General features: G+C 41.6%; 1 protein-coding gene across 4 annotated transcripts; it reads right to left on the bottom strand.

Annotated features, from left to right (window-relative positions):
* Positions 23,756-26,231, bottom strand: LOC8155328 (flavin-containing monooxygenase FMO GS-OX-like 2). 4 transcript variants are annotated; one of them, XM_021451958.1, is made up of 8 exons: positions 25,596-26,231; positions 25,427-25,521; positions 25,216-25,365; positions 25,011-25,093; positions 24,777-24,909; positions 24,481-24,654; positions 24,235-24,402; positions 23,756-24,125 (listed from the first exon to the last, which is right to left on the bottom strand). In XM_021451958.1, exons 1-7 carry the CDS (start codon positions 26,131-26,133, stop codon positions 24,244-24,246), a joined length of 1,332 nt encoding a protein of 443 aa, XP_021307633.1. In that variant the 5' UTR covers positions 26,134-26,231; the 3' UTR covers positions 23,756-24,125; positions 24,235-24,243. The 4 variants fall into 4 exon arrangements, with proteins under 4 accessions (XP_021307633.1, XP_021307631.1, XP_021307634.1 ...); XM_021451956.1 differs by having other exon boundaries at positions 23,934-24,159; positions 25,596-26,230; XM_021451959.1 differs by having other exon boundaries at positions 23,934-24,159; positions 25,427-25,497; positions 25,596-26,228.

Here is a 26,474-nt window from a genome sequence, read left to right as displayed (position 1 = left end):
GATGAAAGAGCATGGCAGGTTGTCTTTCAAATGGGACAACCTGTGACAATAATTAGATCAGAGTGGAAACAATAAAAGGCATCTCTGTTCTCCAATCTCTATATTAATTCGCTCGAACATGCAATTATCATCAGCCCGTTTCCTCTGCACTTCCACTGTTAAGTTACAACCCAAACTGACAGCTCAAATTAAAGGCCCCTCCTTGCAAGTCGTAACAGCCAAAACACTAGTATCTACACGCAGCCATCTCCATGCATTTAGATGCTTGACAGAATGAGAATCACATGGTGTGGGAATAAAGCCCTATCAGGGTGGAAAAAAAAAAGGAATCTGCTGGGGCTAATAATCATTCCGAGAATAAGCTCGACGACCTGATCCCTGCTTAGGGAGCAGGAGCCCGGCAAACAATCTTCACTCATCTGTGTAGTTGTTGGACAACGCCGACTTCTTGTTTCTCATTTTTGTGATCATCCCAACCAAAGGATTATTCCAGCTGCGTGCTGGTATTTTTGAAACAGGGCTAGCTAGCTATAATCCCGTGTTCGTCGTCTCTGAAATGTGAATGGGAAATGGACGAGAATATACAAGGTTACCAAAAATGTTTACGGTTTATTATGACCAAATTAAAGCATGCATAAAGTAGTAATAATAATAGTAGTACTAGTATCCTGCTATAGCCTGAAGGTGTTTTTAATCCACTGCGTGCACTGCACCCCAAGAAGATTCAAAGAGCCAAGCCACAGAAAATAAAAGATACTCCTGCATGCGGGGTCGAGTAATTATCTCTCATCATCGATCATTCATGGCTCTTCCAAACTGGAGATCGCAACATCTTCGATTAGATGACGATAGGAGTTCCATTAATTCATTTTCTTCTTGTGAAAGAGAGGCGGATGAAGAATAAAAAATATGATTAGAGCCTCCCTGATGAGCCAGGCATGACTAGCTAATACATACTATTCCACCGCCACCCAATTATAATTTTTGCTAGCTCCTACTACCTAATTCTTCGCTAACTTATCTGTGTGTGTCACTCATGACACGTCTAAACATCGCTTTCGATCCACCAATTTTCGTACTTTCTACCAGACCAGCTGCTTAACATACTATCATAAATAAATTAATCAGATAGATAGATAAACAGGCAGATAATTCAGTGTGTGCATGGGCGCCAACGAGTCTGATGCTGATCTGACTGTTTAATGAGATGTGTTGCATGCTTATAAATCAGCAAGTTGAGAAATTTGTTAGAGCTAGAAACATGCATGCATGCATTAAGCACAGGAAGTCCGGCCTGATCAATAATTATACATTTATACTATACATCGTAACTAGCTACTAGTATAATCTGCAAGTCAAACCGTCCACAATTATTGAGCAAAAAATGGCTTAGGGATGGATGATGGCTTGCTCGCAATCTCTATCCGCGGCGAGATTCCTCCCTCTATAGCTTCTCTTTTGGGTATCTCCAAGAGCCAGTTAGACCTGTGTGCATTATTATTCGTCACATGATATGCGATCAGGTGGCCTGGCCTGGTCTATTACGCGTACGTGCTCGGCGCCACTGTTTTTGCCTTTGTTTACGCTGCATAATGCAAGTGAGAGGGAACAGCACGGAGGGAGGCTTGACTATCCCTATTCAAAAATGTCATTAAACACCGAAAACGGACAATCCTTTTTTAGTACCGGAGATTATACGTGGCGCGGCTGCGTGTGATCCTGAATTTGGGAAACAAGAATTGTTGATAGCGAGTATCTTGAATAGTCTTTACAAGTCTCACTCTCTAAATCATTATTTAGAGAACCATTTTTATAAAAATCACTTTCTATATTTGCATACTTTCCAACAGCTTTCTTATCTCTCGTGTATACTCTAAAGAGTCATTTCGTCTTCTATTTTTGGCTAGCAAAAAATTTAGAATATAAGATGGCTATATTTGCATAATCATTTAAACAAGCTGTTGGAGAGTAAATTTTTATTAAAATATATATTGCTAGTATTTAGAAAGGATTTAGATAATCCCTTAGGCCAGTCTCAATAGACAATGTCACTACACGGTTTCACATACCAACACATCATCGAGATTGAAATAAAACCATCTATGAAATAACCCCAGCAATGGAGCATTTCACTTTGTTGTTTCCAAGGCTAAGCAAAGCATTTAATTGCTGCAAAATGATTGGATCACATGCAAGATGGTGAAACGATTTGGCCCTCAATGGGGATTTCATCCCATTTCACCACGTGGAAAACGACGCCCATGGAGTTTCACCATGGTGAAACTACTTTATTCTCTCTCATCTTTGTTTCATACAAAAAGTACAGTTTTGCTGATATGGCACTCTAATAAATGTGCATGACATTCTGATGAAACCTCCACTGAAACTGGCCTTAGAGTTGCTGTTAGATCGTGGCTGGGACGGCGAGTCGATGGCGACGACAACACTCCGCTCGAGTACGTACTCGACGTCGTCCGTCCTCATTTTTTCCTCCGACGACTCCGACGTGCGGTCTGCCCCGCGCGCACCGGCCGGCGGGCCGCGGGCCGCGCATGCATGCGCGCGAAGGTAATTAAGGTCGGCAAGTGGTGTGGACTAAGGGCACTCAGACTCTATCATAGAGTCTAAAATTATTTATTATCTCGAACAATGTGAATGTAGAGTCTATTTTTTCTACCTCTTTTTTCAATAAATATGCTGCCACATCAGCAAAATACCATAAATAATATATAATTAATTATCTTAGACTCTATGCCCTAAGTGCCCTAAACAAACAATGAATCCGTGTGGGTGTGTGGCTGTCGCCTGGCGGCCTGCTGGTCGCGGAAATTTTGATGATTTGTCAAACGTACAGCGTGGTCGAGCAGACACGGATCGACGAAGGATAAAGCCGCTGGCCAAGGCCAAGTGTCAATGTGGTAAGGCAACGAGACGTCGCGTCCGGCTCCGGTCTCTCGCCACTCGCCTCTCTGCAAAGGCCAAGCGTCAAGCGACAACAACCCACAACAACGATTATACTACGCCGTCCCGTAGCCGTAGATCCATCCATGGGCAGGCTGTGGAAACGCGAATTCGGTGTGCAGATCCAGTAGTATACGTTGACTATATACATATAATTACTATTTCTTTCAGAAACAACATATATACATATACTATACATAGGACGGAAACAAGCCAATAAGGTAGGCACAAGTTGGTATGCATGCATGTCCTTGTGAATTATTAATTGAGTGGCTCCAGAGGGGGTAGGCCGTGTGTGTATATATATATATATATATATATATATATATATATATATATATATATATATATATATGACGTGTTTCTTTTACAAGTAACTACACGTACGTATAGAAAGGAATTTCTCTAGAGGGGGTAGGCCGTGTGTATATATATATATATCCTACTCGCAGAGGAGTGAACGCGATGGGTAGAAATTGTAGGTAGTAGCTAGCGAGTGGTCTGCTGCGAACGACTAGCATACATACTCCATATACGTATTATTAGTTTGGATACGTATACGTATTTCGGGTCGACTGAGACATTCATGTGCATGCAGCATTATTCACATGCACAGGGTCTTGAATCATGCATGACAGCATGAGCTTCACACACAGACACGAATGGTACTAGGCTTGAGTTCTTTGCACTGCCGCCTCTGCCTGTCTTTATGTTAACTAGCGAGCCTGCCGACAGTAACCGGGAGAGCATGCAAATGATTAACTATACTAGCTCAATCACAGATTTACAGTGTTATACGTACTAGAGCACGGACTTAAGGCTATACGTCCAAAGCATGCATGGTATTGTATCGGCATGGTAGGGTTTGTTTGGTTCTTGTGTCACCTAGCTAACCTGGCTTGTATGAGCTCAGTCAGGCTCGATCAATTGAGTCTAGGCTAGACTCGTATAAGGTTGTTTTTGTTTGGTTGCTCGTATTTGGGCATCCTACCTGGGTAGATATGGTGTTTGATTGTCTGTATATATGCGAATATGCTGCATAAGATAAAATGTGTAAGACAAAAATAGTAAAGGCATTATTGCATATAAGTATTTTTTGTTGTAGTTTCAATTTCTTATCAAGCCTTACTTAGCTCTTAAATGCACTAATATCCCTTAATCCATACTAATTATGTACTAACCACATCGTTAGCTGAGAGCTGTCTCACATCTAGCGAGCAAGGCCCACAAAAAACGAAAATGAAACTTGATTTTTGGGAGCCATGCTGAGGGAGCTCTTTTGCATCCCGCAGAACAGGTTCAGGCCTTTGTCCAGGCAACCAACAGTTGAAAACTGCACGGTATGAAAATGGCACGTAATAAGCACATCTACAATACTACAATATAATTTTCTAATATTTACTATGCTACCTCTCATCTAATTCTTGAATGATTATGAATGTTATCAAAACTTTCATGAAAATAGTACATATAAAACATGTTTTTTTATATTATAAGCAGACAAAAAACTAGCAAATATATTCAAAGAGCAGTGTTTGGACGGGCAGGAAGTGTGACGGCGTGCCATAGATCATGTTTGGACCAAAGCAAAGACTTACCATGCCATACCAGCACAGCCTGGTATGCCCTGCATTGCATGCCTACAGGAGCACTATCCAAAATGACAAAAGTCTTTTTTAGGGAAACCGGAGCTTTATTAATCATGATTAGGGTTATAGTCATGGTTGATGATATCCGTAAGTAAGGCCTTCCAAAAAAATTGGGGAAATCGACACTATAGCACTTTGGTTTGTATTTGACAAATATTGTCCAATCATGAACTAACTAGACTCAAAAGATTTGTCTCGTCAATTTCGACCAAACTGTACAATTAGTTTTTATTTTCGTCTATATTTAATAGTCCATGCATACGTCTAAAGATTTGATGTGACGGGAAATCTGAAAAATTTTGTAAATTTTTTTGGGAACTAAACAAGGCCTAAAGGTGGGGTTATAGGCCAGTCCACCACTTGAGAATTACAGGACACCTGCATGAGCTAAATTATTACAAGTTCTACTAAATGAAGAATAAGCTAAAATCATCAAAGCTCCGGCTAAGATCTTCCATCTGTCCAATGAGAGGTGAAGTCTCAGGCTTGTGATGTGATCGCCTGATCCACAAGTTGGCAAGTACTTGACAATCAGTCTCCAACTGAACTCGCCAGATGCCCCGCTCTCACCCGAACTGTAAGCCATCGCAACATGCTCGAGCTTCAGCAGCAAGCGCACTTATACATAGCTCATACCATTTAGCTGTGCCTCCACATGTTCTCCCATCTGAATCCCGGAGGATGAAACCTGATGGCGCCGAGCGGTCACCCTCACAAAACGCTGCATCTACATTGCATTTGACCCAGCCCGGTTCCGGTCTCTCCCAGCGTTTCAGAGTAGCATGGGCCTTCTCCTTTTCTAGATGTGCCATCTACCACAGATCAAAAGTTGTATCTACCCATTGAACTATAAGTCTCACTGATAGCGGCTCCCGATCATGGCGTCTACCATTTCTTGCCATCCACATAGACCACATATGGACACACCACATAATATCACCGTTGCATCTCTAGGTAGGAATAGGTTGGGATTAAGGATGGGGACAATGCTCCAAACAGGTATCCGCGGTTCTTCTAAATGAACTAAATAGACAATTTCTTCCTTCACTTTTTTTCATTTAGTTCATTTAGTTAGATTAGAGAAAGACCGCGGGTATACATTTGAAGCGTCATCCCTATCCTTAGTTGGGATCAATCAAGTCCCAAGCCTGTAACACCCTAAATTTTGCTTTTTTGAAAATAGAGCTAAAATAATTTATTTTATATTTCTATGCTCATGAAAATATAGTAAAATGAAATTTTTTCCTTAAATTAAAATTCATCATAGGGTTTAGCAACGTTGTTGTGCATACATGCTGGTACATATGTTTTATGTGATGTTTGTTTGTTGCTCCTTTGTGTGTCGAGACTAAGCAAAGTTTTTAAAATTTCGTTTAGTAGAACGATCTTCCTTGGTGAGTACATCTTTATCTTTATCTACAACCAAATTTCTTGTTTCTAACCTCAAATTTTTATTAGGAGCTTCCTAAAATCGTTTCTTTGTCACTCAAAGCACTTCTTTTAGTTCCTCGTCCATCAAGCACACTCTACAAATTTTTCGGAAATTTTTTCAGCTTCTGTTCTCACTTTTCTGTGAGCATGATTTAATTTTTAGATGCTCCAAACAATCTTCTCATGAGCTCCAAAAGCTTTATTCGGTTCCCCATGTTTTATAATATCTCTGAGAATTGTTTCCGAATTTTCGAAGCTTTCGGAGTATTTTTCGTGGCTTAACTACTAATTCCAGACTTTTCTATATGAAAATAATTAATTCTGAAAATAATAAACATCTTCCTATTTTTTCCAACGTCAAAGCCCGTAACAAATCCCAAAGACCATGTATTTACTAATGGGCTTTAATAATTAATTAGACCTATTAGTAAAGATAAAAGTTGCAAATCAATTAGTACCATATCGCTAGTTGACGTGGAGGTGGGGAGTTTTTCTCCCTATATATATGTACCAACCCCTTAGGCAAAGCACACCAAAGACTACCATATGGGAAGTCTCTAATTTGAGAATTTCTTAGGTAGTAAAATAAAATTTTATTTTCTTCTCTACAATGTGATCGCCATCGTCTCGCCTATACACGACATCTACGAGAGGTTTGACCCATTCAAATTGCGTTAGATTCGGTTTCACGTAAACTATATGTTAGTAAAATTATTTACTCAGTTTAAAACTTTTTGTTTTTGTGACCCTAATTAATTAATTACTTTTTTATATAAAATCTTAGAAAATTCATAACTTCTCTGTTTCAACTCCGATTTTCGCGATCTTTACGTCTGTGAAATCGTAGCGATGCGTAGAATCATTTTATAAACTTTTCATAATGTTTTTATATGTTTGGTGTACTGTTCTAATTGTAGTCTTGTTTGCTTCGTGTATGTTTTCTTCGATTGTTTGTGTGATCGATGATCGAGTTTAGACGGAGAGCAGTTTTTGGTGATCAAGATCAGAGCTTTGGATAAGTGAGACCAGCAGGACCAAAAGGTAAGGCAAGTATAGCATTTAGATTTTAATTTTGTGACCATGATCCTATGACTAGATTAATGTTAAGTAATAAATGATAAAAATGACTTTTTAGCCATTTGATGGTTTATCTGTAAGTGATAAACGGGACAACAGTGCAACCATGAGGGCTATAATGACTCTAGCTTTAGCTCAGTATGAAGACCTTTTCTAGCTTGTTAGAGGTTACCCGAAAGGGCGGAGGGGCTGAACCGTTTTGGGTATAGTGTGGCCTCTGTCTGTATGTGTATAGGCTGCGAGTCATTGTGCCATCGGAAGGGGGGCTCTATATCTGCGCGCAAAGGAAACCTTACGGCCCTAACATGTTAGGCGAACTTTTGAAAGGCTTTATAGTGATCCCTGCCGACCTTCCTTGGAAGTGGGTTAAGAGGCTGATCACCTCGGGCGAAAGGGTAAATCATGACTCATGGGTAAAGATGTACAACCTCTGCAGAGTGTAAAACTGGTATACTAGCCATGTTCACAGTCAAGAGCGGCCTTGGGGATTCTTGCATCGACGGTGATGATTCTTGTGTGTTAAATATGCTCATTATTTATGTCACATTGATCATGAGATTGTGGGATATATACAATCTAGTTGCTATACTTGTGGAGTTCGACATGGACTCACTCTTGCAATTTCCCCCATACTTCAGGAGATGTTAGGCTTGTGATCAACCAGTCAGTTGGATCCTGTAGAGAGAAGTTAATACCCGAAGTTTGATGCTGTCTATCCGCTGTTTGGTATCAAAGGTTATCTCTTTTATACTAAGTACGTTATATATTTATGCATTGTCTTTTGATATTACCCTTTATTTGTAGCTATATATGAGATTTGGTCTCTAAAACTCACATATGGTGCATATCTGGTTTTGTTCTTAAAATCGGGTATTACAAAGCCCAAGTGAGAGGGTGCAGAGTCGAGCAAGACATGCTTAACAGACTCCCTCTCTTCTCCACATACATCACAATTAGCGATTGGCTCAATATGTGTCTATGATTTAGTACCTCCTTGACCGAAAGGAAATTGTTCGCCATCCACCCTCCGTCAGAACACCGGGTGGCACACACGACTTCCAAGCCCAAGTAACATCACTAGAAGAGGAACCATGACTCGTATCTAGCTGTTGCCACTGATCGTCAAACAACCGACGGTAAGCCGATTTCAAAGAATATAGTCCATGTCTCTCTCACTACCACACCTTCGGGCATTAGCACCGGTCGGGAAGGGCCTGTTACCCCGGTTCCCGAGCCGGTGCTGCCCTTCCGTGACTAAAGGCCCACACTTTAGTTCCGGTTCTGGAAACCGGGGCTAAAGCCCCCCCTTTAACACCGGTTGGTTACCAACCGGTGTTAAAGGGTCGTGTCAGGGCTGCCATGTTGCAGGACCCTTTAAAGGCTTTCTTTTTTTGGTTCACTTCTTCGATTCTGTTTATTGTTTTTATATAAAAATAATAGGTTTTTCAATACATGTTTTTTCTGATACAATAATATATCTATATTACACACATATTAAGCATATATAAATGAAAATTATAGGCTTAGTTTAATAATTAAGCTTTGCCTATAATAAAATGAATAGGCCACCTCAAAAATTAAATAGATATGTAAAAAGCTATATATTTATATATAGTTTTATATGTACAAAATTCGTAACACATATATACATAGAGTTTTTTCTCCCAAGACCCGGTCACGGTTGCCATCTACTATCCATACTCAATTTTTAAACAATTATAAATTCCACATTTACTAGTAAACATGTATGATTAAAGAAGAACCTAATAATATCCTTTATTTGTCTAGTTACTTTAACAAATCTTCTAAATTATATAATGGACATTATGTAGTAATAAAAATAAATCAAGTGATATTAACAAACCAATTAATTTGAACTATCCTACTTTCTAATATCATAAAAAGATACTATAAGGGCATGTACAACCCACAGACGGGGAGTCGTCTGTAAGAGTCTCGAATTTGACATATAGACAACTAAAAGGACAAGTCATACAACCCATAGACAAGAGGTCGTCTACAAGCTATTTAATGCTTTGTATGTAGCTAAGATCAACCATGAATACAATTTTATATACCATTGTGTTGCTATCTGACAGATAGTTGATCAAGTTCAAATAAGATTAACATAATTACAATATATTTTAAAAAAAATCATCAATATAAATGATATACTATATATAATTGTAACATTTTGTTTACGTAACAAAGAGCGTTCACGGCTATTCCAATTCACACTAACAACACTTATGCTCAATCAAGAATAAACCATATTATTTCAGTAGACTGCACCTTTGTTGAAGCTCCATGTGATTGCTTTTTGATAGGCATGTGCTTTGGTGGTTCCACCAAAGATGTGTTTGGCCTGTTGGTGATCGTCCGAGAGAAGGACGACCCACCAATGGCACCGTTCAACAACTTGGAGCTTCAAGATCAGGGGCTAATATGCAGCATCGACCCAATAATACGTAGTTGATTTCTCCAACATCTGCCTTCAGAGAACTTGCTGCAGCCAGAAATAAACAAGGCATCATCACACCACTCTTCTGCTAACCAAATACACTGGTACTACAAAGCTAGCTAGGTTCAGCTGCATAGTGCATATTTGTACATTACATTGTCTTAATGCAGTATGCTCTATATCTTTCTTCAGAGAAGTTATCAGTGGCAAGCTCTATATCTTTCTTGAATACTGCCTGCAACTTTTGCTCTCTGACAAAATAACATCAACATGTTTAGCATGTCCAGGAAGCAAGCAAGTGCATCTCAAGCGTGCCAACTGAACTGCGGCAGAAGCTGCCGCCGAATCCGCAGTACCAGTCTATCAGATGCATAACTGTGAGTCGATTGAGGCCGTTGAATCAGCCATACCAGATGCAGTGCACATGCGGCCATGGAGGATGTTGTCGCGGAGCCTTCCGCGACCAAGGGTGCGACCCGCAGCATCTGCCCACAACACAGAGCCGCCACCATGACTGAGGGAACGGCCCGCCGTCGCTGAGCCGCTTCCGTGACGGAGGTAAGGGCCAAGGCCGCAACAGCATCCGCCGCCTCTTCCTAGCCGACGAGGACATCTCGACTGACGCAAGCAACGAGGATGACGGTGGTCGGCACTGAAGAAGGACGGAAGCTGCCGATGGATTTTGACGCGCGCCCAAACCAAAAACCGCGAGTGACATATGGGATCCGAGCGCGTTGTCGACTTGTGACGACGAGGCCATACAGCGCAGCTCTCCTCGTCGATTCAGCCTCGGAGCACGGGCCTTCGCTGTCGCCTCGCGAGACGATGGAGAGGCTGTCTCCAGCCTGAACAGAGGGCGTTTTCGCAAAAATGGCAAGTTGGAGACGGGAAAACGACGACCGTTGTACATGCCCTAATTCATTCTTTGCAAACTACATTAATACTAGGTCAACCATGAAATATGATATATATATAGATATAGATACTAATTCATGTGAATGATTCAAAATAACAATGTGGATTTGAGCTAAAAATAATGGGAACATCACAAGCCAAAAACAACATGAAAAAGACAAGAAAGACAAAAGTTAGTCACCTCCAAACACGAAGAAACGATGACGGAGTCGAAGAAGATCAACGATGGGCGTCGGAGATGAAGAACAAATGAAGAACAAGGAAGAAGAAGCTCCAAGAACAACAATGGTGAATGGTGCTCTCGATTTCAAATGGGCAGATAGGATCCGGCCTATAAACCGGACCATTAGCACCGGTTCAGGGCAAAAACCGGTGCTAAAGGGTGACCCTTTACACTACTACAGAATGAGGCATTGGTCGATGCCCAAAATGGCCAAAAACCTCGGCCTTTTTGCGGCCCGGGGTTAAAGACCCCTTTAACACCGGTTGGTAACACGAACCGGTGCTAAAGGGTCCTGCCCAACGGCTACAGACAGGTGTTGTCGGGGCAGAGACCCTTTAGAACCGGTTCGTGTTACCAACCGGTGCTAAAGGGTCCCCTTTAGCACCGGCCAGCGCCACGGGCCGAGGCAAAGCCTTTAGCACCGGTTTTGTTTATGAACTGGTTCTAAAGGTCCGGTTTATAGGCCGGATCACTCCTCCTCTCTGCCCATTTGAAACCGAGAGCACCATTCACCATTGTTGTTCTTGGAGTTTCTTCTTCCTCATTTGTTCTTCGTCTCCGACGCCCATTGTTGATCTTCTTCGACTCCGTCATCGTTTCTTCGTGTTTGGAGGTGACTAACTTTTGTCTTTCTTGTCTTTTTCATGTTGTTTTTGGCTTGTGATGTTCCCATTATTTTTAGCTCAAATCCACATTGTTATTTTGAATCATTCACATGAATTAGTATCCATATATATATATATCATATTTCATGGTTGACCTAGTATTAATGTAGTTTGCAAGAATGAATTATAGTATATTTTTATGATCTTAGAAAGTAGGATAGTTCAAATTAATTGGTTTGTTAATATCACTTGATTTATTTTTATTACTACATATAATGTCCATTGTATCATATATGTTTACTAGTAAATGTGGAATTTATAATTGTTTAAAAGTTGAGTATGGATAGTAGATGGCAACCGTGACCGGGTCTTCGGTCTCTCAACGGGTTCAAAAGCGATACCGTCCGGAACTCCCTCTCATTACTTGTGGCAAGTGTGGGCAGAAGATTTTGATGGAGTACAAAGTGTCGAAAGAGGAAGTAAACAAGGGTCGTATATTCTATAAGTGTCCAGATCATAATGTGAGTTATTTCCAGACATTTGCTTATATATGTGCATATTTTTTTAAATGATATTAATTAAACTTTTGATTCTCTCTTTTAATTTCAGTGGGACGGTACCGGCGGATGTACAGGTTGGTACTGGGAGGAAGAATACATTGAACACATTAAGAAATCTTTTGCACAGGTGGTTGAGGCTGAAGGTGGTGAGGCAGTGAGCCGACGAAAGGAGTTCAATGATGTTGATCAAGCGAATGATCTATCTATTATAGTTGGGATCGGACGCGAACGAATTATGTTGCTTAAGTGCATTTTAGTTTTGGTTTTTTTAGTGCTAGTTGCGATTGTATTTGTTGTAGCCAAGCTTTCCTAAATTAATCAACTATGTATCTTAGACATGTTGTGCAATAAGATGAGAAACTATATGTGTGCATGGTTTTCATAATATATGTTATATTTAATGCAGATGGTAACACGTAATTGGATGTATAATGCCGATCGGCGCTCCGAAGAGTTCATTAATGGCGTGCACTATTTCTTAAGTGTGGCCGAGTCAAATAAGAGGGACGGTTTCATGTGCTGTCCATGTGCTGTGTGCAAGAATTTGACGGAATATTCTAACTCAAGAACTCTTCATTCACACTTATTAAAGTCTGGTTTCGTACCAAACTATATTTGTTGGACCAAACATGGAGAAAGCGGGATTATAATGGATGAAGGTGAAGAAGAAGAAGAAGAATTGGACCATGCCTATATTATTGCTCAGTACGGTGGCTTCAATGATGTTGCAATGGGGGGAGATAATGAAGAAGAGGTGGCGGCAGAAGATGATCGGGGCGATGATGTTTTTGGTGATGCCATCCGTGATGCACAAAGAGAATGTGAAAGTGATAAAGAGAAAGCCAAGTTCGAGCGCATGCTAGAGGACCACAGGAAATCGCTATATCCCACCGCTGAAGAGGGGCAAAAAAGCTAGGTACCACACTAGAATTGCTGCAATGGAAGGCAAAGAATGGTACATCTGACAAGGCATTTGGGCAGTTATTGAAGATCATAAAAAAGATGCTTCCGAAAGGCAACGAATTGCCCACCACTACGTATGAAGCAAAACAGGTTGTCTGCCCTTTGGGATTAGAAATCCAGAAGATACACGCATGTCCTAATGACTGCATCCTCTACCGTGGAGAGGAATACGTGAATTTGGATGCATGTCCAGTATGTAAGGCATCACGGTATAAGATTAGACGAGATGATCCTGGCGATGTTGAGGGTGAAGAACGTCATAGGAAGAAAATTCCTGCCAAGGTTATGTGGTATGCTCCTATATACCACGATTAAAACGTCTGTTCATAAATAAAGACAATGCAAAGTTGTTGCGGTGGCATAAAGAAGACCGGAAGATAGACAATATGCTGAGACACCCTGCCGATGGATCCCAGTGGAGAGCGATAGACAGAGAATTCCCAGATTTTGCAGATGATGCTAGAAACTTGCGGTTCGCCTTAAGTACAGATGGTATGAATCCTTTCGGTGAGCAGAGCAGTAGTCACAGCACTTGGCCAGTTACTCTATGTATCTACAACCTTTCTCCATGGCTATGCATGAAGCGAAAGTTTATTATGATGTCGGTTGCTTATCCAAGGACCGAAGCAACCTGGCAATGACATAGATGTCTACCTAAGGCCATTAGTTGAGGAACTTCAACTTTTATGGAGCAAACCAGGAGTTCGCGTGTGGCATGAGTACAAACAAGAGCACTTTGACCTGCGAGCATTGCTGTTTGTAACAATCAATGATTGGCCAGCTCTGAGTAATCTTTCAGGCCAGTCAAACAAGGGATATAATGCATGCACACATTGTTATGAAGACCTTGACTGTGTATTTTTGAAAAAATGTCGAAAGGTCGTGTACCTTGGCCACTGTCGGTTTCTTCCTGTGAACCACCCAGTACGAAAGAAAGGCAAGCATTTTAAAGGCAAGGCAGACCACCGGACCAAACCTCTCAATCGAACCGGGGATGATGTACTCAAAATGGTCAAGGATATAAAAGTGGTATTTGGAAAGGGACAAGGCAGCGAACCTATTCCCAAGGATGCTAAGGGACACGTACCCATGTGGAAGAAGAAATCCATATTTTGGGAGCTACCTTACTGGATGTCCTAGAGGTCCGCAACGCGATCGACGTGATGCACCTGACAAAGAATCTTTGTGTGAACTTGCTCGGATTCATGGGTGTCTACAGGAAGTCTAATGATTCACTTGAAGCACGACAAGACTTGCAGCGCATGAAAGAACGAGACAACCTGCATCCAGAAAAAACAGATGATGGACGTCATTACTTAAGCCCTGCTAGCTACACTCTGAGCAAAGAAGAGAAGGAAAGCATGTTTGAATGTCTTAGCAGCATCAAGGTCGCATCTGGATTCTCCTCCAATATCAAGGGAATAATTAATGTGCCAGAGAAGAAATTCCTGAACTTGAAGTCCCATGACTGTCACGTTCTAATGACGCAATTGCTGCCGGTCGTTTTAAGAGGAATTCTACCTCCACACGTACGTCTAGCCACCGTAAAGCTATGTGCATTCCTCAATGCAATTTCTCAAAAGGCAATCAATCCAGAGCAACTAGCTACTCTGCAGAATGATGTCGTTCAATGTCTCGTCAGCTTTGAGTTGGTGTTCCCTCCATCCTTCTTTGATATCATGACACACCTCCTAGTTCATCTGGTCAAAGAGATTCGTATTCTCGGTCCTGTGTTCCTACACAACATGTTCCCCTTCGAGAGATTCATGGGTGTCCTAAAAAAATATGTCCATAGTCGTTCCCGGCCAGAAGGAAGCATTGCCAAGGGCTACGGAACAGAGGAGGTCATAGAGTTCTGTGTTGACTTTATTCCAGACCTTGACCCAATTGGCATTCCTGAATCTCGACACGAGGGCAGACTCAGCGGAAAGGGAACACTTGGGAAGAAAACATATATTGGTACGGGAGACGATTACTTTAATAAAGCACACTACACAGTTTTCCAGAACTTCTCATTGGTGGAACCATATGTTGAGGTACACAAAGATTTCCTACGGTCCCAGTGGCCCGGGAAGAATGAAGCTTGGATAATGCGTCAGCACATGGAAACTTTTGGCGATTGGTTGCGCAAAAAATGTCAAGGTGATGAAAACATTGATGAGCAGCTTTATTTGTTGGCCAGGCAACCATCATGGCATGTCCTCACATACAAAGGGTACGAGATAAATGGTAACACATTTTACACAGTTGGCCAAGATAAAAGGAGCACCAACAAAAATAGTGGTGTACGCGTGGATGCCACGTATCCAAATGGGAACAGACAAACATATTATAGACATATAGAAGACATATGGGAACTAGTCTATGCAGCTAATTTTAAAGTTCCTTTGTTCCGGTGCCAATGGGTGAAGATGACCGGAGGTGGGGTAACAGTCGACAAGGAGTATGGGATGACAACCGTGGACCTTAACAATAGTGGGTTCAAAGACGAACCATTCGTCCTTGCTGCAGACGTGAGTCAGGTGTTCTATGTCAAAGATATGTCTACGAAACCAAAGAGAGGATTTCTGTTCATATTAGACAGCATCACTACTTCCGTGGAGATGACCTCATATACGTGCAGTTCGAAGAAGTGCACCAATTATGTCACCTCGACGCTCTTGACAAATCTCTTGTCAGCTGCTTTTGTCTGTAAGTATTTTTTTTCTTTTTATTATATTTCTAACTTCTTTAATTATATGTATATAATCCTTACACACTTAGAATTTGTATGTATATATGCAGGCACCAAATGAGAGAGCTCAGAATGAGAAATGACAATAGTATTGGGTTCGTTGACCCTTATATTGTTTTCAAGGCTCCGCAGGTAGTGTGGACAGCAGATCATGAGACAGAAGTCTGCACCAATCATATGAGGTTCTTTGTGAACCAAAAAGAAAAACAAAAAATATTCTTCCCCTTCAACTTCGAGTGAGTTATATAGTTATTAAGTGAATGCATATTTTATTTTACATTATAGGACTGACTATATATATGTGTGTGTAAACAACTTTCACTGGATACTCATGGTCATTGAAATTCCCAAGAACCGGTTGATAATCTTTGACTCAATGAGAAAACCACAAGAAAATTATCAACAAATGGTAAACATTATTCAAAGGTACGTAATGTCGACTCAGCTACAAAAATATCATAATATGACTCTGTAATTATTAGTTCACGATCCACAATGGCTGTGTATAGGGTTTGGGAAAGATTTTTGACCGTGAACATCTCAGTGGATGTAAAGCGCCGCTTAACATAATACATCCACAAGTAAGTTCTACTAGCTAACAAACTTTCACTAACTTTTAGCCTTTTTATTGTCGTGGTCGTGAATATTATATATATATATATATATATATATCGTACAGTGGTGTTTAAGACAAGAAGCGGAGAACAATCTATGTGCATATTACGTGTGCAAATTCATGATGGCACAAGTCAATCAAACACCCATAGAGACGCTCAGAGTACGTTACATGTCTCTTTTCATTATCTCCTAAATTATATTGAATAACTTAGATAACTAATATATTTTTTATTTATTTCAAATTAAAGACGGAATGGCTGAGGGAAAAGGTCCTACAACAAGACCGAATCAAAGCTATCCAAGAGACGATAGCAGGATTTCTCCGCGACCAAGTGATCAATCCAAACGGCGAGTTTCACTTCAACGGCAACGAAACTCTTATTCCAAACAACGATGATCATTTGTATCGTTTGTGGACATTGGGAGAAAAAACTCTATGTATATATGTGTTACCAATTTTGTACATATAAAACTATATATATATAAAGCTTTTTACATATCTATTTAATTTTTAATGTGGTCTATTTATTTTATTATAGGCAAAGCTTAATTATTAAGCTAAGCCTATAATTTTCATTTATATATGCTTAATATGCGTGTAATATAAATATATTATTGTATCAGCAAAAACATGTATTGAAAAAACCTATTATTATTATATGTTATATAAAAACAATAAACAGAACCGAAGAAGTGAACAAAAAAAAGATACCAACCGGTGTTAAAGAGTCCTGCAACGTGGCAGCCCTGGCAGGACCCTTTAACACCGGTTGGTATTACCAACCGATGTTAAAGGGGGGCTTTAGCCCCCGGTTGCCCGAACCGGGACTAAAGGGTGGGTCTTTAGTCCCGGAAGGGCAGCACCGGCTCGGGAACCGGGGCAACAGGCCCTTCCCGACCGGTGCTAATGCCCCGTCCTGCACCAGTGTTAGCACCGGTTTGTACCACAAACCGGTGCTAAAGGGTTTGCCTCGGCCCGTGGCGCTGATCGGTGCTAAAGGGGACCCTTTAGCACCGGTTTGTAACACGAACCGGTGCTAAAGGGTCCCTGCCCCGACAACATCTGTCAGTAGCCGTTGGGCAGGACCCTTTAGAACCGGTTCGTGTTACGAACCGATGCTAAAGGGATCTTTAACCCGGAGCGCAAAAAGACCGAGATTTTTGGTCATTTTAAACATCGACCAATGCCTCATTCTATAGCAGTGTCTGTTCCCACGCCCAAACATCATCCCAGAGCCTCTCGTTGTCACATAAAAAAACAGTTGCTTGATCAGCGCCGAATTCTATGCTCCACGTACTTGGAGTTAAGAGGCCAGACACCGTGGCAACTAGCGCCGAAACAGGAGTGGTGATTGGCTTCCCGCCAAAGTGATGAGGCAACCAACAAAAGTTGCCCCGTTTACCCGACGGGCACTCATGACAGTACACATTTTATCATAAAGTTTAAAGTTATTTATTATCTTAAACAATATTTATTTAGAGTCTAAATAAGACTTGGAGTTTTATTTTTTCTACATCTTTTCTTCAACAAATATGCTGCCACATCAGTAAAATACCATAAATAATATGTAATTAATTGTCTTGATCTCTGTGATAGAGTTTTGCATTGTGAGTGTCCTATTATTTAGAATAGAAACGTACGAGTGTACAATACCAACCGACACATGAATGACCACGGAGACATGGAGTTCCTAGTTAAGACGGTCGATCCACTAGGCTTATATGCAACATGCACGTATGTTTCCCTTAGGCCACCATGTTCTTTGAATGGATCGTTGAGATGCCCAAACGTTGTATACCTTGAGTTGTTGGTATTCGAGACCGTGCTTAGGCACATGTTTCATTAAGAGGAAGTAGAAAAACATTACAAGCTACCCCTATAATGATAAGCGTCAAGCTTACCAAAGAGGAGGACCAAAGAACACAAAACAAAGAAGAAAACACCATAAGAAGCTGCGGTAAACAATTAATTAGGCCCTGGCCGCTTGAACTTATTAGTCATTGTATAGTGTTTTTTCTCTCACGATAAATCAACGAATAATATTTTTTAACATCCGCATAAATTCAAGATAGAGCCGATCTCAACTATAGGAACCTGCCAACCCTCACACAAGGACCAACTGGGCTACAACCTGTCGAACTACCTGACAACGGCCTTGAGTTGTTGGTGTTTGAATTTTTATTGGACGCAACGGTGGTATTTCCATGTCCTGATGACGAGACGATCGAGGAGGATCATCATGACGTGCTTAGCTAATACTTTCAATTGCGAAGTTGGAAAACTGCCCTTTACCTATTTGGGACTCCCACTAAGCTTAACGAAGCCAAAAATAATTGACTTCACACCAATAGTAAACAGATGTGAAAGAAGATTGGCTGCAACTTCTGCTTTTCTAAGTCAGGCAGGAAGGTTAGAAATCACCAATTCGGTGTTATCTGCCTTACCTACTTTCTGCATGAGTACTTTTTTGCTCCAGCAATCAGTGATAGAGCAAATAGACAAATTTAGGAAAATCTACCTTTGGAGAGGATCAGATGTTAATGCAAAGCAGAGGCCGAAAGCAGCTTGGACCATGGTTTGTAGATCAAAAGAAGAAGGGGGGCTAGGGGTCATAAACATCAGAACACAGAATGAGACCCTCCTGTTAAAGCACCTTCACAAATTCTTCAACAAAGAGGACTTGCCCTGGGTAGCGCAGATCTAGGAATCATATTACAGTTCTGGGGCTCTGCCGGGATCTTCAAAAAAGGGCTCGTTTTGGTGGAGAGATATTTTGAAATTGTTACACAAGTTCAAGGGGATGGCTCGAGTCAAAATAAACAGTGGAACCTCCTATCTATTGTGGGATGATCTGTGGGGAAGTGATGTCCTAGCCAACAAATTCCCAGAATTACTCTCTTTTGCAAAAAAGAGACACATACCTTTCATCCATGGACACACTCAGAACCCACTTCATAGTCTCTTTACATTACCTCTGTCTGCCCAGGCACACTCACAGTTACCGCTGCTACATCAAGAGCTGAATGAAATCACACTGAATGAAGAACTAGATGTTTGGGCATATATTTGGAATGCTGAAACTTTTTCAGTAAATAAGGCATACAAACAACTGAGCGGCTTTAGCCACCCTCATCCGGCTTTCAAATGGATATGGAAAAGTGCGTGCCAGAACAAACATAAAGTGTTCTTCTGGTTAGTCTTAAAGGATAGAATCAGCACCAGTGAACTTCTGAGAAGGAAAAATATGAATCTAGAACACTACAACTGCGTCCTCTGCAGCAACAGAGTGGATGAGACATTGATGCACCTTCTTTTGCAATGCCCCTTTGCAACTCAGTGCTGGGCATGGATAAATGTCCAAACACCCAGTGATCTAGAAGTGTTCCAAGTTCTACAGAGTTTCAGGAACCAGGTCTCAGTACCTTTTTTTTCATGGAGATCATAATTCTGATGAGCTGGGTGATGTGGAAAGCTAGAAACGACTTAATTTTCAAGCAGATCAATCCACTTATCCTGAATTTCAAAGAAGACTTCAGAAGAGAAATAGGTCTACTTAAGTACAGGGTGAAGCATAGCATCTCAAATAGCTTAGATCAATGGATTGCAAATCTCTCGTAGCCTGGTTTCTCCTAATCCTGTGGAGCTTTTTCTCTTTTTCTTTTTTTGTTTCCTAAGCTAGCCTTGACCTCTTTTTTCTACATGTTTTCAGCTATTTGTATTCGAACACTTTTCGGGTTAATTTTATTTCAGTAGGGGCTTCGCCCCTCCTGTTTATTGAAAAAAGGAGCTAGCTAATCCGATGCAAGCTTTTATTATTATTATTATTATTATTATTATTATTATTATTATTATTATTATTATTATTATTATTATTATTATTATTATTATTATTATTATAAATTTGGGTTGAGCACTACTCATATAAATATTTTTTATAAAAAGTAAAATTTTGGTAACGGCCGTTGTTCCTGTTGACTAGACAATAATAGGTTTTGTATATATAATAGTAATAAACTACTCACTCAGTCCATGAATAAATGTACGTTTCATTTCTCGAAGAGTTAACTTTTTTGAAATTTAACTAAATATATATAAAATTATACTAATATTTATCATATATAATTATTAGGTTGAGCATAAAATATAATTTTATAATATACTTATTTATAGAAAAAAATATTAATACTATCTAATATATTTTCTAGTTAAATTTAAAAAAGTTTGACTTGTCGAAAAGCAAGATCAGAAGCGTGGCTCTCTTGCAGCAGCCCGTGAGAAAAAGCAAAACCTATATAGTGCCGGACAGTTTAGAAGCCCTATTTCATCGTCTCTGCTATCTGGAGTTCGTCTGTTCCCGGAGGCGGGAAGAAGTTTTTTTTTTAATGGTGGGATGGAGTTGACTAGCCTTTTTCTTTTGAGCAAAGAAGTTGACTAGTTGAGTGCAGAAGTGTTTTTCCCATGTTCAGAGGCCCACAAGAGTGAACTGATCCAGTGGCTCGTTGCCCAAGAGGGAGAACCGCGAGACTTGGAGATCTGGAGATCGTCAGGCCCGCGAGCCCACGAGCGCTCAAGGTTGTGGCCCACGAGGGAGGGATTCCAACTTGTGTCACTGCATGTTTTATAGGAGTGTTATGCATATTAAATATGGTACTACATAAACAAAATTGCTGACTTAGCAGGATCATTAAATGAAGAAGTTTTATCAGATGAGAGAGAAGTTTCATTCCCATGAAACTCATGTGGATCGATTACCAAATAGTCTTGGTAACTATGTCATGAAACTATACATTAAGACTGGCTCAGAGGTTTATTCGCTAATCAGGTTATTGTAACGAAACTTTCAGCCATTATATGGTTATTATCTAATGATTTATGGGCTCAGGTTTATTCGCTAATCAGATTACGTGTTTTAATTGATCTATCCGTGGCTTGCGGATGCTTATTCGCCAATCAAATCATGTGCTTTGATTCATTGAAAAATCAAACTTCGTACCGGATATAGATGCGTGCTTACAAGAGCGTGATTTAGATATCAAACTCCACACCATGTTTGAACGGGGAAAGAGTGATGGACCATGGAAACCCTTCTTTTCCAATTTATTTTGGAATTAAACTCTACTCGGTGCTTACGGACGCTGAGAAAAATTGGATCTATTTTAACCCGTCAAATAGTTGTGGCCAATAAACGATGAAAAAAACCTTTTATCCTTTAATATTAGAGATATATTAAGAGTTCTAGTGTTTCCTCAAATTCTGACCTTCCAACAGAAAATAAATTCATATAGATACACAGTTATTTATATCTATATCTCTACTTACCTATATATTGTTGTAAAATATATTTTTAATGTGAACGAAAATGGCTATGCACATGAGTGCATTTGAGGAAGAAGTGAAGAAGCTTCTAGACAAGCTTCTTTTATAAGGGCTAAAAGTGAACTACTTTTTTTTTTGGCTTTTGGCCCATATTGTGGGTCGATCTTGAAAGATGGGAAAACCTCCCTCCATACCATATATAAGACTTTCGTCGAAAATGTCTTTTCACATAATTCTATAGAGATATATGAGACTGAGTATAGGATCTTATTTACTCAAGTCTATGTTTCCCTCTTTTCCTGTTGAGACCAAAAAAAATCTTGTATTTCCTATATCCATATGATTGAATCCTTACTAGGTTTCTGAGAGAAGATGGAGGTGGTGGCAGCACCATAGGAGAGATGGTGATCCACAGGAGGCGTTATTTAGGATCTGTTTGAAATATAGTAATTTTACAGGAATCACACATAAATTTTAGAGTAATCAACTCAATTTTACAAAAAAGTATAACATTTTTTCCCTAGGCAGGAACAGTGTGCAGCATTGCGGAGGAAGAAAGAAGACACAATGGCTATGATGCTATCTCCATATAAGGGTCCACCTCATCTCATTTTCTCTTTGAAAATATTCGGCTGCTTCTCCTATATTTTAGGTGCCTGAATTTTAAAATAGTTTTAACACTCTTATATATACCACCTAATTTGTTATTTTTGTGATTTGTTGGTTGTCTTCGTGTCACTCTTGTAACACTCTTTGTGTCGAACAAATTGTCACTCTCGTAACTTGTTGCATTTCCTTGTCCGCCAAAGTTAATTGTCTTTGTGCCGACACAAATAAGATGTTTTGTCAAGAGTGTGGTTTTATCTAAAGGATTTTTCATTCTCGGTATCGAAAATTACAGATTATGCCTACAAGAATTGCAATGAATGAAATTTAGTCGATTAAAAAAACTAAATTCAAGCACTTGAATTGTAGCAAGTCCATATTCGGCGTTATAATTTTTTTTCAGAATTTTCTTTTGCTACTACTTGTACCTTAGTACCTATTGGACACAGAACCAATAATAATACGCGTGCAGTGCGCAGTTTCAAAGTGAAGTAATCATCAAGAATAATAACGGGTTATGCTTGATTCGAGTTGAGCTTTTTACTTATATGCCATTATAAAAATTTAAAATGACTTGTGTACCATCGAGACGAAAAAAGCTCCTCAGTACCCTTGTCCAAAGTTTTCTTTTCCCAGGTGCCACTTCAGTTAGTTTTGCTTGTAACAACAGTTAATAGCCAGCGGAAATATGATTTTGCCCTTGGTTATAGAATGCATCAAATGGCGCAAATGTAATCCTATGATTCCCCCTTTTTCTCTATATATGTGCATATGAAATTTTTTAATAATTATAATAATAAATTTGAAATGCATCTAGAATAATCAATAATTGCGACAACCACAATAAGTATTACAAATGAGGTCCAAATTTATCATCATGTTCATAGTCAGCTTAATTACAGAATCAAGTTTACACACAAAGATGGTCACATTGACCTCATTTTAGATGCTCAGCCCGCTCAGCCCGCGCAACGTGCCCCTTGACCCCTGCACGACGTGCCCCTTGACCCCCGTGCAATGCGCCCCTCGACCCGCGGCGCTCGTCCCCTGTGGGACGGACTCGCCCGACACCAGCGCTTGATGCCACCGCTCGCCTCCACACCCACCCGCTACTCTCTCTCTCTCTCCTCTTCTCTAAGGTTTGGGATTGAACTCAAGAACGATGGGGATTGACCGGAAAGAGTGAAGGGAGTGCTCCAAGCGAAGACTCTAGACTACGATGGGTATTGACGGGAAATAGTGATGGGCAAAAGAGTAATTTGCCATCCAGCTCTGTTAGAAACACACGACAATGTGACGGAAATGGTACGCAGGTAAAGAAAATTTTTAGCAAGGGCACTGAGGAACTTTTCTTCGTTTCGATGGTATTGTTGGTGCAAAACTGGTCTGCAAACACAAAGGGCTAATACCCGATTCAAACGTTAAGGCGTGCCAGCTGATTTAACCTTACTATCGGCAAAGGTGATAACTTGAATACTTTAGTCCTGACAACAGCGATACGCCCGGATGTCACGGCTAAGAGGTACTCACGCGGAACTCGAGAACACGCCGAGCTTACGTCGACGAATTCCTAAGAACTCGTAATAAAGGAAGAAAAAGTATGACAAAATCGTCGAAAAAGTAGATGCTGGAATATGAGTAGAAACATATGTTTTATTGATTGATAGATGTCTCATTACAAGGTCCTAGGGTCTATATTTATACCCTGCTCAAAGAGCCATAGCCAAATACGATTAGAATTCGAATTCCAAATTACACGGAATCTGTATACAAAACGATTTAAATATTTAAGGAAACAACAAAACTATCCCTCGTGACAAACTGAAACTCTGTCACAAACCATCAGCGGCTGCCGAACTCTTCTTTCGTATCATCGGCAGACTCCCGTGCCATAGTCATCGGCAGACTTTCTCATCATAGCATCGGCACAGACACATCACCGCCTGTAGACTTAATTACGTTCAACTTCTCCTCCATCGGCAACCACCCTAATCGGCAACTCATCCTGTAAACAAACACTGCCGTGTTATCCTGCCAACCTGGACGCGTGCCCAAAAACGGTGTCAACAGGTATGTAGGACATTTTGAACTTTTATAATGGCACAGGTAAAAACCTCTTCATCCTAGGGTGATCCGCAGCCAATGTTTTCTTCTTCCCATCGATCACGGTAACCCTCGTCCAGGGACCAGACACACCTGAGCGCCTTCTCGTACATCTCGGACCTCCGCGGCTCCACGTGCGTCTCGCCGACCTGGTCCGCCAGCCAGTTCAGGTACTCCACCTGGCCGTAGCATAGCAAGGCATGCGCAAGCTCAGCCACTACCGACGATCAAGTCGAGGTTATTGAGCGGATTCTTACCCATCGAGGCCACAGTGTGTGGGTGTGGCGCTTCGGCTTCCTGGCGTCCTCCATGCGCTGGTAGTCCTCTTGCACGTTGGCCATCATGTCCTCCTCGCTCGGCAGCGTGGCACGCCCCGACAGGACGGCGGCGACCCACTTGGATTCCAGCTCTAGTGCCGAGAAGATGATGCTCTGAAAAACACATGCAAGAAGTTTTGTGTGAGAATTGTCGACTTAGATGACTTCAATGTGCCATATAAAGAACGATGCTCTTAAAAGATATTTGAATTTTCAAATCCAATTAGGTTTTGTACCTTGTATGGTAGCCCAACGAAAGAGAGATTTGGTGCATACTTTGGTGGGAAGACGTGCTTGTACAGTGGCCCGACACGGTTGTCGTCAACGGTGAACCCATCTAGGTCGAGGAATGGGAAATGGTAGCGGTACCTGAAGGTAATTGAATGTACTCCTATTGCTGTTTCAAGAGTGCTAAATGTACTACACAAAAGGAGCAAAGATAGAACACCATTTTGACATCCGAATCGTACCCTGTGCAGTAAAGAATGGTATCTGCAGCTACAGATGAACCTTCGGCAAAGCGCACCAGACCGTCATCTTGGATGCATTCTATCTGCTTATCATACATTCATCATAATATCATATTAATCCATTAACAGAGATTGCCATATGCATGTCTTAGCTTAGAAGAAAGTTCATATCAAACAGGGGAGCTAAGAAAGTTCAGAGTTGAACCTCGCCATGCATCCAAGCGTTATGGTAGAGTTCAATCTTTCCAAGCCTGTCCTCAGAGTACCTAGCTGCGAAGTGCACTTCCTTGGCCACATGTGAGATTTCTCTAGCAATGTCAATTCCGCTGGCTCCCAATCCTACAATTACAACACTCTGAAAAAAGGGCATCAGACCGGACCTGATGAGGACAACCTGCAAGAAAAGGATGCAGCACCTGATCTTGAAATGGTTCTGGAGTGCGATAATTGTGGCTGTGCATTTGCTTCCCCTGCCACTCGTTAATTCCTGTAACACACAACACAAGCATCGCTAGATTCTCTCGTTATGATATTATTACTCCGTACTTCTTAGGGGAGAGGAAAAGGGAAGGTAGAAGAAGGCACCTCGGATCTTGGGCAGCAGAGGCACCGAGCAATGGCCGCTGCAGACGACGACGGCGTCGAATGCCTCCTCCGCGACACCGCCGTCTTCCCCGCGCCACGCCACCGCCCACTGCTCCCCTTGCTGCCCCCGACAGAGCGGCCGCACCCGCAGCACCTCGGCTCCGAGCCTGACGTGCGCGGCGACGCCGGAATCCACGGCGAAGGCGTCGAGGAAGGCGAGCACCTCCCGGTGGCCCGGGAACGTGCGCGGGTCGCCGGCGAACACCCGCCCCGCCAGCGGGAAGCCCGAGAAGCCCATAAGCTCGCGCGGCAGGTTGGTGCGCAGCGACGCGTAGAGGCTGCTGTGCACGGCGCCGGGGGCGCCCGGGTCGCGCCCCAGAGGGTCGGCGTCCGCGCGCGGGTCGTACGCCCAGGTGCCCCCCACGCGGCCTGACTTCTCGAAGACGGCCACGGCGTGGCCCTCGCGGAGCAGCTCGCGCGCGGCCACCAGCCCCGCGGGGCCCGCGCCCACCACGGCCACCTCCGCGCGCCGCCGCATCCGAGCTCCTTGTCTCTGCCTTTGGGCTCGTTTAGTTGACTTCTCGCGGACTGGTGCGGTGGTGCGTCGGCGGTCGGCGAGGCGCGGCCGCGCGCTTGGGCGTGGGATGGGGATCTGATGATTTGGGCCTTGTTTAGTTTCAAAAAAATTTGCAAAATTTTTTAGATTCCCTGTCACATCGAATCTTTAGACACATGCATGAAGTATTAAATATAGACAAAAATAAAAACTAATTGCACAGTTTGGTCGAAATTGACGAGACGAATCTTTTGAGCCTAGTTATTTCATGATTGGACAATATTTGTCAAATACAAACGAAAAAGCTACCGTGTCGATTTTGC

Source organism: Sorghum bicolor, chromosome 1 (genome assembly GCF_000003195.3).
Source record: "Sorghum bicolor cultivar BTx623 chromosome 1, Sorghum_bicolor_NCBIv3, whole genome shotgun sequence".
In the NCBI taxonomy this organism is placed as follows: Eukaryota; Viridiplantae; Streptophyta; class Magnoliopsida; order Poales; family Poaceae; genus Sorghum; species Sorghum bicolor.
Note: the sequence above shows the minus strand (reverse complement) of the source record. Positions and strands in the feature narration are given on the sequence as shown.

Coding starts and splice junctions, on each gene's coding strand:
- LOC8155328 (XM_021451958.1), bottom strand. CDS start 26,133: ATGCGGCGGCGCGCGGAGGTGGCCGTGGTGGGCGCGGGCCCCGCGGGG. Junction 25,522..25,595: donor TCTGCTGCCCAAGATCCGAG/GTGCCTTCTTCT, acceptor GAGAGAATCTAG/CGATGCTTGTGTTGTGTGTT. Junction 25,094..25,215: donor ACGCTTGGATGCATGGCGAG/GTTCAACTCTGA, acceptor TATGATAAGCAG/ATAGAATGCATCCAAGATGA.